This window comes from Myxocyprinus asiaticus, chromosome 47, assembly GCF_019703515.2.
Source record: "Myxocyprinus asiaticus isolate MX2 ecotype Aquarium Trade chromosome 47, UBuf_Myxa_2, whole genome shotgun sequence".
NCBI classification, from domain to species: domain Eukaryota; kingdom Metazoa; phylum Chordata; class Actinopteri; order Cypriniformes; family Catostomidae; genus Myxocyprinus; species Myxocyprinus asiaticus.
In genome coordinates, this window is record NC_059390.1 from 17,718,465 (window position 1) to 17,730,399 (window position 11,935).

The following is an 11,935-nucleotide window of genomic DNA, read 5'->3' on the forward strand; positions in this document are numbered from 1 at the left end:
AAGATGCTCAAAACATTTTCAAAGTTTACAATGCATTAACACAATCCTTCTGTATTTATGTCCAATACACACAGTAAAATGCAACATACAAGTCCAAACTTTCTCAGTGCTACAACCTTCATTTATTCCAAAAAAAGGTTTCTGAAATACAAAACGGCATGTGTCAAAATGCTAAAATATAGCTTAGAAAATGGAATGCTCTTGTATCTAAGGAAATATTTTAAGTTGTAGAGTAAGAAACTACTCTAGTATTAACAGTGCAAATAGGAAAATTCTAATAGTCTAATAAGTTAACAAATAATTTAGAGAACTAGTCCTTGTGTGTGTGTGTGTGTGTGTGTGTGTGTGTGTGTGTGTTTCTTTGAGTATGATGCATAGAAGTACTTATACATGGCTTACTTATTTCATAATATAAAAGTGTCAGGCTTATCTGTATTTTTGCACCATTTTAGCTTGTCCATGTTCACGCAGAGCTTCTCCAGGTAACTCTGGAGCTCCAGGAGGTATAAGTAGTTGGAGGTGAAGGGGTAGGATGTTTCAGCTTTGTGCACCGGGGTCTCAGTGTTGGAAAGGAGACATCCCTGTGATATGGCCAGTCCCTCAAGTGTGCTGAGAAGAGTGTCCAAGTCTACTTGTACTTGCTGCAGGTGCTGAGCTGGTGGCACTTGCAGCCTCAATTGCAAATAGCTCAGGTGAACTAAGACAGAAGTGAGACCATCAACGGGGGTGTCAAAAAACCCAAAGTCAATCTCCGGAGCCATCTGGAAGTGCTGGGGAGACAGATATAAAGTGAGAAATGGGCTTGAATTTACTAAAAATGTGTTGTTTAAATTAGGCTACTAGTCAGAAGCCAACAATAAGAATAGTTTCAGTAATACGTTTAAGGCCAGTTGACGGAACTACCACTTGCCCTATCGGGCCAATATTGAATTTTCACTAAATCTTATTTCCCTATCTGTCACTCACTCGACGTTGTGTCGATTTAGTGACACTAGGGGTCACACTTGGGAGCCAGAAACACCTCTGGTCTTTGATAAAAGGCCAATGAAAATTGGCGAGTGGTATTTGCATGCCACTCCCCCGGACATACGGGTATAAAAGGAGCTGGTATGCAACCACTCATTCAGGTTTTATGCTGAGGAGCCGAGACAAGGTCCGGCCATTTCAGCAGGTAGTTCAGCGTTGTGGCAGGAGGGACACAACGTCTAGTTCCCTCCATCAGGGAACGGAGGTTACGCAAGTAACCAGGACGTTCCCTATCTGTCACTCACTCGACGTTGTGTCGATGTAGTGACACTAGAGGTCTCTATACAAAACGCCGCAACTGGCTGAACTGTGTTACGTGAACTGGTGGTGTGTGCCTCTCCCCCGGACATATGGGTATAAAAGGAGCTGATATGTAACCACTCAGATTTTCTCTTCGGAGCCGAATGGTCTTGCTCATTGAGCTGAATTCTCACAACTGTTCATTCACCTCTGCTGGATCTGACGGCGCATTTCAGTGGCTTCTCCCTCCTCTGCACTGGTGCACTGCAGAGAACCTGGGCGCTTCGGCAGAAAAAAGAGAGTATATCTTCCTGAAAGAGTATATTTCTCTAAAAGAGTGGCACACACGGAACGTCTTTTTAAAGATGCATCTTTTTAAAGATGCCTTCCCGATTGTGTGTTATTCCTGGTTGCGGTCATTACCTCTCAACTTCAGACAGTCACGATCGCTGTCTTTTCATGTCTGGGAGCGACCCACACGGAGGCAGCGTTCGTGGATGGTTCATGTTCTCACTGCGAGAACATGACCATGGCAATGTTGCGGTCGTGGCTTGCTTTCATAAGAAAACAAGTCACCCCAGCGGCTCACCGCCTCGGTCCTTTTACCTGCGGGTTTGAGGCCAGCACGGCTAGCACCGGGGGTGATTTGGGGACTCCAATGGGATCACCTCCGCCGGGTATCCCCCCGCGGACCTCCCATTCCCCAGCAAGCTCGTCTGCCCCGATTGGGCTTCCGGTGAGTCCGCCGGCTCGTCTCACGGCGAGTTCGACCTCTTGTTTGGAGCCTGCGAAGCTGATGAGCTCTCGAGCGCAGCATCGGAGAGCGGGCTTGTCCAGTTGGATGCAGAAGCCTCAGCTGGGCTCCCCCCTTCGGGGTCGATTGCCCAGTCACAGGCGGATGCAGAGATGATGGACATGCTTTCCCGGGCGGCTGCGAGCGTCGGGCTAGAGTGTGGAACCCTCCGCTCTCCCCTGAACCCTCGCGGCTCGATGATTGGTTCCTGGGCTCACGGCACCGCTCAAAGCAGCCACACCCGCTCCAGTGCCATTCTTCCCGGAAGTGCACAAGGAGCTGACAAAAACGTGGGAGGCACATTTTACTGCCCGGTCCCAATTTCTCGGTTCCCCCACCCTCACTACCCTCGATGGCGGGGCACCCATGGGCTATACAGCAATTCCCCCAGTGGATAAGGCACTCGCGGTGCACCTATGTCCGCAGAGTGCCGCCACCTGGCGCGGACGCCCAAAGCTCCCGTCCAAGCCCTGTAGGTTCACGTCATCTTTGACGGCCAAAGCCTACAGCACTGCTGGACAAGCCACCTCTGCCCTGCATGTCATGGCTCTCCTGCAGGTCCACCAAGCCAAGGCACTAAAAGAGCTGCACTAGGGTAGTTCTGCCCCAGATTTGATGCAGGAATTGCGCTCGGTGACTGACCTCGCTCTCCGCAACGGTCACGGTGTGGTCTCTCGGGCGGACAATGTCCACATTAGTGGTCCAGGAGCGCCACCTTTGGCTCAACCTGGTTGAGATGGTTGAGGCCAACAAGACACGATTCCTTGCTTGCCCCATCTCCCAAAATGGCCTGTTCGGTGACACCGTCGAGCAGTTTTCGACGGTGAAGCAGCAGACGGAGGCTATCCAGCATATCCTGCCCCGGCGCGGCTCAAGATCCCGCACCCCATCTGCTCGTTGCCAAAGGCGTCACCCTGTGGTGACTGCACCAGGTCTGCTGCAGCCCGCCCCTTCGGCCTGGCCGAGTCCACCACAGGAAGCAGACGCCACCCGTCTCATGGCCGGCTGCTAAGAACCCACGAAGGTCATCAAAGCGCCCCTGAGACAGGCGACCCAGGGTCAGCAAAAGAGCGGTTTCCTCCTTCCCTGGGTCACATACCCAGTGTGCACGGTCGTCATCACGACCACCATCCACGGGTTTTTCCTTGCGGGATTGGCGCTCCAGCGGCAGTCTCCCCGCCCCTGTGCGCCCAGCTGTGGCACACATCCGCCCCCGATGTGACAGTCTCTACGGGTTACGAGGACAGGCCTCTTCCCAGGCTGTTCCAGGGGTGGTCACAAGGAGCCAGGTAAGTGCTTTGATGTCCCTAAACTCAGCACGGCCATGTCATGGTGTGGCACCTCAAGCTCTGCCCCGCCACGAGGCCCTGGTACGTCCAACGACATTGTCCCTTTGGTCCCCCTTGCGTGGAACTTGGATGCGTGGCCTGCACTTTCCAATCCGTTGCGATGGCTGGTCCGGGTCATCTGACTCGGCTACGCGATTCAATTCGCCAGGCGTCTGCCCAGGTTCAGTGGTATCCACTTCACCTTGGTGAAGGACGAAAACGCTGCTACTTTGCACGCGGAGATCGTTACCCTCCTACTGAAGGGTGTGATAGAACCTGTCCCTCCGGCCGAGATGAAGAAGGGGTTTTACCAAAAAAAGGCGGTGGGTTGCGGCCAATCTTGGACCTGCGAGTACTGAACCGGGCTTTACACAGACTCCCGTTTAAGACGCATTCTGGCGAGCGTCCGGCATCAAGATTGGTTTGCGGCGGTAGACCTGAAGGACGCGTACTTTCACGTCTCGATTCTACCTCAACACAGACCCTTCCTGCGGTTTGCATTCGAGGGTCAGGCGTATCAGTACAAGGTCCTCCTTTTCAGCCTGTCCTTGTCCCCTCTCGTCTTCACGAAGGTCGCAGAGGCAGCCCTTGCCCCGTTAAGGAAAGTGGGCATTTGCATTCTCAACTATCTCGACGATTGGCTAATCTTAGCTCACTCTCGGGACATGTTGTGTGCACACAGGGACTTAGTGCTCTCGCACCTCAGCCGATTAGGGCTTCGGGTCAACTGGGAAAAGCACAAGCTCCTCCCGGTTCAGAGCATCTCTTTCCTCGGTTTGGAGTTGGACGCAGTCTCTTTGACAGCGCGCCCCACGAACGAGCGTGCACAGTCAGTGCTGGCCTGTTTGAAGGCGTTCAAACAGAAAACAGCGGTTCCACTGAAATGTTTTCAGAATCCTGGGGCATATGGCATCCTCAGCAGTGGCCACCCCGCTCGGGTTGATGCATATGAGACCGCTTCAGCACTGGCTTCAGACTCGAGTCCCGAGATGGGCATGGTGCCGCGTGACACATCGCGTGGTCATCACGCTGGTCTGTCACCGTCTTTTCAGCCCTTGGACCGACCTCTTGTTTCTACAGGCAGGTGTTCCCCTAGAGCAGGTCTCCAGGCATGTCGTGGTCACGACAGATGCCTCCAAAATGGGCTGGGGTGCTGTTTGCAATGGGCACGCAGCCGCCAGCTTATGGACGGGCCCGTGACTGCGTTGGCACATCAACTGCCTCGAGTTGTTGGCAATTCTGCTCGCCCTCCGAAGGTTCCGGCCGTTGATCCAGGGCAAGCACGTGTTAGTTCGGACAGACATCACGGCAACGGTAGCATATGTCAACTGCCAAGGCGGTCTGCGCTCTCGTTGTATGTCAAAACTCGCCCGCCATCTCCTCCTCTGGAGTCAGCAGCACTTCAAGTCGCTATGAGCCACTCACATCCCGGGCGACCTCAACACTACAGCAGACGCGCTGTCACGGCAGGTTACCCTCAGGGGAGAGTGGAGACTCCACCCTCAGGTGGTCCAGCTGATCTGGAGTCGATTCGGACAGGCACAGGTAGACCTGTTCGCCCTGACCGAGGCTCCTCTCGCATAAACGCGCTGGCGCACATCTGGCCTCCTGGCCTACACAAATATGCGTTTCCCCCAGTGAGCCTACTTGCACAGACTCTGTGCAAGGTCAGGGAGGACGAGGAGCAGGTTGTCCTGGTAGCACCCTAGTGGCCCACCCAGACGTGGTTCTCGGACCTCACACTCCTCGCGAAAGCCCCCCCCCCGGTGAATTCCCCTGAGGAAAGACCTTCTTTCTCAGGGACGGGGCACCATCTGGCACCCGTGACCAGACCTCTGGAATCTCCATGTCTGGCCCCTGGACGGGACGCGGAAGACCTAAGCGGTCTACCACCCGTGGTGGTAGACACGATCACTCAGTCTAGGGCCCCCTCTACGAGGCGGCTGTATGCCTTTAAGTGGCATCTGTTCGCTAAGTGGTGTCTTTCCCGATGGGAAGACCACCAGAGATGCGCAGTCAGATCGGTGCTTTCCTTCCTGCAGGAGAGGTTGGAAGGGCGGCTGTCCCCTTCCACCTTGAAGGTGTATGTAGCTGCTATAGCAGCACATCACGACACAGTGGACTGTAAGTCCTTAGGGAAGCACGACCTGATCATCAGGTTCCTGAGAGGCGCCAGGAGGATGAATCCCTCTAGACCGCACCTCGTTCCCTCATGGGACCTCTCTGTAGTTCTTCAGGGTCTACAGAGAGCGCCCTTTGAGCCTTTGGCACTCTCCTTGAAGACTGCCCTCCTGACTGCGCTCACTTCCATCAAGAGGGTAGGAGACCTGCAAGCTTTCTCTGTCAGCGAAACGTGCCTGGAGTTCAGTCCGGGCTACTCTCATGTGATCCTGAGACCCCGACCGGGCTATGTTCCCAAGGTTCCCATGACCCCTTTTAGGGACCAGGTGGTGAACCTGCGAGCGCTGCCTCAGGAGGAGGCAGACCCAACCCTGTCGTTGCTGTGTCCAGTGCACGCTTTACGCATCTATTTGGATCACACGCAGAGCTTTAGGATCTCTGAGCAGCTCTTTGTCTGCTTTGGTACACAGCGGAAAGGAAGTGCTGTCTCCAAGCAGAGGATCACCCTCTGGCTCATTGACACCATAGCTATGGCATATCACGCCCAGGACGTGCTGCCCCCGGTAGGGCTACAAGCCCATTCTACCAGAGGTGTAGTGGCCTCCTGGGCCCTGGCCAGGGGTGCCTCTCTAACAGACATTTGCAGAGCAGCAGGCTGGGCAACACCCAACACCTTTGCAAGGTTCTACAACCTCCGGGTGGAACCGGTTTTGTCCCAGGTAGTGGCACGCAATACAAGCGGATAAGCCCGGGATAGCCGGCCGGGTGTATCGCTTGCACATAGCGTCTTTCACCTCCACTGAGCTGAAGACGTGTGCCATTACTTCCCAGTAGTGTTCACAAACTATGTTCCCTGGTTGACTTCCTCCGAGCCCTGTGGCAGTCGAGTTTTCGGAGAGACTCACTGCCAGCCCAGTACATGTGCTAACTAAGAGCCCTGTTCTGGGGTAGGTGCTCCGCATGTGGCAGTTCCCTGTAAGGTAACCCCATGCGATGTATATCTTCCGCTAATTCTTTTTCCTGTTGGCAAACTGGTTCTTCCTTGGGCAGAGCCCCCTCTGCCACAGTCTCCATGTTTGTAGCAACTCCTTGGGCAGGATCTACCATAAGACTCTCCACATGGTCAGCAAGACCATGTGATGTATTTTCCACTTAAATATCCCCCCTCTCTTTGGGCGAGGTGTGGTCTCCGCGATGTCCTCCCCTTGGGAGGGACACCCCCCGACTAGACCTGGCGGTTCAGTCGGATAATCCCCCTTCTTTTTTAGGGAGTGGAAAAAAAGAAGGGGAAAAGAGGCCAAGTCGACTACCCATCTTTTGGGTAGTCGACTTGTCCCCAAAGGGCCGTTCGACACTCATAACTATGTTGGGGGAGGTTACGTGTCGGCCTGGTGTGCCGGCTACGAGGCACACAGTGGTCTGCCCGTCACACACCACCAGTTCACGTGACACAGTTCAGCCAGTTGCGGCGTTTTGTATAGAGACCCCTAGTGTCACTACATCGACACAACGTAGAGTGAGTGACAGATAGGGAACATCCTGGTTACTTGCGTAACCTCCGTTCCCTGATGGAGGGAACTAGACGTTGTGTCCCTCCTGCCACAACGCTGAACTACCTGCTGAAATGGCTGGACCTTGTCTCGGCTCCTCAGCATAAAACCTGAATGAGTGGTTGCATACCAGCTCCTTTATACCCGTATGTCCGGGGGAGTGGCATGCAAATACCACTCACCAATTTTCATTGGCCTTTTATCAAAGACCAGAGGTGTTTCGGGCTCCCAAGAGTGAACCCTACATCGACACAACATCTCGTTCCCTCCATCAGGGAACGGAGGTTATGCAAGTAATCAGGACAATTTGTATAAGTGTGTTTTTATGCCTTGCAAACTTAAACATTGGAATTTCTGTGATGTATTGAACATTACTGTGGTGAATTTAGCTTATTTAAACTTTTATGATTTAAACAAGGTAACATTATCTAGCTGGCTAATATGAGAATGGGTTGGAAATTACAAACCAATCAGTAAAGGGTCTGTGAAAATGTTTGCAGGACAAATCTGAACCACCGTCAAATGCTACTAAAACAGAATAATAAAGGAATACTTAAAACTATATTTTATACCATTAACCCTTGTGTTGTGTTCATTTTGTGCTAACACATTTTGTGCTCCCGCTGTGTTAGTAATTATGACAGTTTTTGTACTCCTTTTTTTGAGCATATTTTTTTCCTTTAAATATATTTTTATTGAAAGTAGGATTAATTGAACTGAGCATATAGGCCAGTGGGGGGCACTCCATGCTGAGAAAAAATAAATAAAATGAATAATAATAATTACTTAATAAATTAATAACCACTTGCTTGATCTGAACAAAATACGTGTCATTTTAAAGCTTAGAATCTGTACCTTACAATGCATATAGCTGATTCTATATATATATATATATATATATATATATATATATATATATATATATATATATATATATATATATATACCAATTTTTAAATAATGCTTTTAATTTGCTGACAAATAAGAACTGTTTCATTCTCATCATTTGTAAATTTGTTATCACAACAATTATATTCAGAGGTGGTAAAACCATAAAAAAGATGAGATAGCCATGTGTTATATATAGTTGCAAAGGTCTAAATTAGAATGCAATGAGCAAATCTGTTTCACTCAGAGGCCAAACTGCAGTGAGTATTAGTGTATGAAATTCCCACTGACACATGTAAATATAATAAACAGGAGTGAATTTTTGTCAAGTTTTTCCTTATTACTTTCTGAAACATACATATAACATAGACAATGACATATTGTAACTTACAGCAGACTATCCCGATTCAAATGAGCCCAAACACAACATAATATGATAAGTAGATTAAAATATTCCTTAAAGAGTGTACATGGAAAGACAATGCACAAAAGGGCGCTCAACACACATTGTGTGTGTGAGTGTGTGTGTGTTTTTGTTTGTGTGTGTGTGTGTTGTGTGTGTGGACATGTCCGAGGACATTGTGTGTGCAAACACACATCAGCATATGTGTTCACCTAAAGGATTGGGATGCTCCTGAACACTTAATGTTTCTATATTTTTTAGTCTAATCCAATCACAATGGCCGGTAATTTTTGACCAGGAACACAACAAATGTAACAAAGTTAAATAAAACCAAAAAAAAATGTAAAGAAATTGGTCATTTTTTTTGTGTGTGTGTTTTCAACTCAAATATGTGAACAAAGCCAAGGAATTTTATTCCAATTGGATTAAAGTAAAAAAATAAAAATCAAAAAAAAAATACATTGACATGAAAAAAAAAAGTTCACTTTTTACATAAAACAAGAAAAACAATTTTTGTTGCAGAGGAAATGCACATATTTGTTGGTATCATTTTGTTATTATTTTGAGCCAATCAAATGTTTCTTTGTTGAGTTATTTGGGACCATGTGCTACCACTATTTGGTGCCCATTTTGGAAGTTGCTCCAAAACTTCACTGTTTTTAAAGACCTCAAAAAGCTATTTTTTTTCTGGAGTCAGATGAACGAACTGGATGAGGAATGATTTTTTTTAAAAAAAGAGAGAGATTAATAAATCAAATGCAACTTGATAATATTTAGTCTCTTTATATTTAACAGCAATAATTTGTATTTGAAAATATGGATTTGATGAGCATCTGGAGCTAGTGCAGGACACTGCCTGAGTGATGTTCACAAAAATAGCTGCAGTAAAAAAGATTAATTAAAACAGCTGATAACCACATTAAATTAAAATATTTTAGAAGCTTCTTGAGCTCAAACAAGATTTACTGCTCTGTCTGTAATTATTATCTAGAAATATAATTTTCTTTTCATGTGGGCTTATAAGTAACAGTGCTCATAGCTTAAAAGCAGAATAATTATTTTATTTGTTTAAACATCAATAACAAACATGCTCTACACTGTAAAATATAGTGTGTTTTATTAACAAAAAACATATTATGTGTTTACATTGAGTCTTAATATAAATTACTGAGAAAGAGAGATGCACGCGGCCGTGTTGCATGTGTGTCTGTGTCCTTATGTTTTATGCTGGTTTAAGTTCATTTAAATCATTAAAGTTTATGTTTACTGTTCAGCCGGTTCCCGTCTCCTCCTTGCCCATCCTTATACTGTTACATCAAGTAACTCATTTTGTCAGTTTATGACAAAGCATAACACGAGTGTTTAGATGAGAGATTAATATTTGATTTAGTACTCACTTTATTGGAAGGCTGTAAACATTTATATGAAAACGTCAAACTTAAATTTGGCTTAACTGGGTCACTTCTATAATTGCTCTGTTTTACATTATGATTTACATCAATGAGATAATTCTACTGCTGCTGTACTCACTAGTTAGAGCAACTCAACTGTGATGCATTGCTTTCTACCAGTGAAACATGCTTGACTAAACCTCTTCTGAGAATACCCCAACACATTTCTTCAGCATTTTTCAGAATGAATCAGAGCTTGTGTTGAAGATGAGCTACATGCTGCATGCTCCTTACCTCATCTTTGATTTTTTTAATTCTGCTCACAGTAGTTCGGGCCATGAACCGGATCTTATCCACTGTGGCTGTGGGTCGGCTGATGGTAAGGGCCACCAGGAATGCCATTAAGATGGAGCAAAAGATCAGGGAAGGTTGCATCTTTCTGCAAAGGAATAAATTGTATTGCAGAATGATATTAATGCTTGTTTGGTTGTGTGTAGTATTGGAGTATCTGAGTGTCCTGAAAAATGTCGTTTCTGTATTTTATGTTGATCTTTATTCAAAACCTTCCTTAAGTTCTGCTTAGTGAGCTACTTAAAAAAACCCACTACAAAGTGTACCTTTTGTTAATCCATTGTGTGTATATATATATATATATATATATATATATACACACAGGGTTGGGGAGTAACGGAATACATGTAACAGGATTACGTATTTAAAATACAAAATATAAGTAACTGTATTCCACTACAGTTACAATTTAAATCATTGATAATTAGAATACAGTTACATTCAAAAAGTATTTTGATTACTGAAGAGATTACTTTGCATTTTATTGTCATTTGTTTCATTTAATATTTAGTCCTTTCAGATGGAAAACATTTATACATATAAATGATGCGATCCAAAGTGCAGTTGAACAGCGGTTTCTTTCTTATGATGTGTTACATTCATACAAGCAGACAGAGAAGTATGTTTGGAGCAGAAGAAATAGAAAGAAACCTTGTGTAAATTGTCAGCTTTACACTAAGCTAAAATGCTATTTCTAGCCATTTTACATGCACGTTACCAGGCACGATCGTATTTTTTTATCAAGAAAAGTCATGTTGGCTCATAATTTCTTTTTTTCTAGTAAGACCTTTGATATTAGGGCAAAAAATCATATTCTTGATAATAATGTTTTGTGTTGTTTTCCTGTAAAAATATCTAAAAATCCTTAAAACAAGATCAATTTGATTTATCTTGTTTTAGAAACAACACTGCATAAGATATTTACGTTTTTCAGAGAATGTATTTTTAACATGTGTATTGTTGTCTTGGCAGAGTTTTTATAGTCAAAACAAGTGAAAAAATCTACCAGTGCTGAAGAAGTAATCCAAAGTATTTCGAATACATTACTGACCTTGAGTAATCTAACGGAATACATTACAAATTACATTTTACAGCATGTATTCTGTAATCTGTTGTGGAATACATTTAAAAAGTAACCCTCCCAACTCTGTATATATATATATATATATATGTCATGTTGTGATGTTTCACGTCTATGTACACATGAGTGTGTGTAAATGTGAGTGAATAAGTGCTTACCTCTAGTGTATTGATGTGCACATTGAGAAACTCAAGCAGGATTCTCCCTTTTTATAGCAGTTGGTGATTGACTCATTGGCCCAGTGAATCACCCTGCGCCAGTCTGGTCTTGTTCCCATGTTGTCCACCAGGGGGTCGGAGCCCGTAGAAGACCCTTCCACAAGTTCTGGTCCAATACAACATACCCAGGAACTCCAGCTAAGGACACATCCTGTAAAGATGTGATAAATACTTCAACATGACAAATGAATCAAAACATTACAACAGCCCCATATTTATATGTGTCAGAGGGAGTTTTTTCTCTCTTTTTGGCTATATGCTTATGCCCAGACCTTTACAGAGTGTCATCTGTGTTTTTCATGTTTTGGAGTCTCCCTTGAGTGGGTATTTAAACCCTTTATGTGTGGGGCTTATGCGTCAAAACACATATTGGACAGAAAAGAATAAAAGAACACAAAAAATAGTAAATGTATTAATTTATTCCCAGATTCTGAACAGTAAGAAATAAAGACAGCTATAAACTCAAAAATTAGGTACAAAACTGTTACACAACATCCCAAAAACAATTTAATTGTTGCATGAAGCGCTTTGTGAATAACATATTA

General features: G+C 45.6%; 1 protein-coding gene across 1 annotated transcript; it reads right to left on the minus strand.

The window, feature by feature from the left end:
• On the minus strand, positions 1-11,586 carry lepb (leptin b). The gene is made up of 3 exons (XM_051691082.1): positions 11,331-11,586; positions 10,035-10,179; positions 1-770 (listed from the first exon to the last, which is right to left on the minus strand). Exons 2-3 carry the CDS (start codon positions 10,173-10,175, stop codon positions 405-407), a joined length of 507 nt encoding a protein of 168 aa, XP_051547042.1. The 5' UTR covers positions 10,176-10,179; positions 11,331-11,586; the 3' UTR covers positions 1-404.
• Positions 11,587-11,935: the final 349 nt, after the last annotated feature.

Bases quoted from the DNA above. Each gene is read 5' to 3' on its own strand.
- lepb (XM_051691082.1), bottom strand. From the start codon at position 10,175: ATGCAACCTTCCCTGATCTTTTGCTCCATCTTAATGGCATTCCTGGTG. The intron at 771-10,034 runs GTAAGGAGCATG...CTGTCTCCCCAG, and splicing joins TTAAAAAAATCAAAGATGAG to CACTTCCAGATGGCTCCGGA.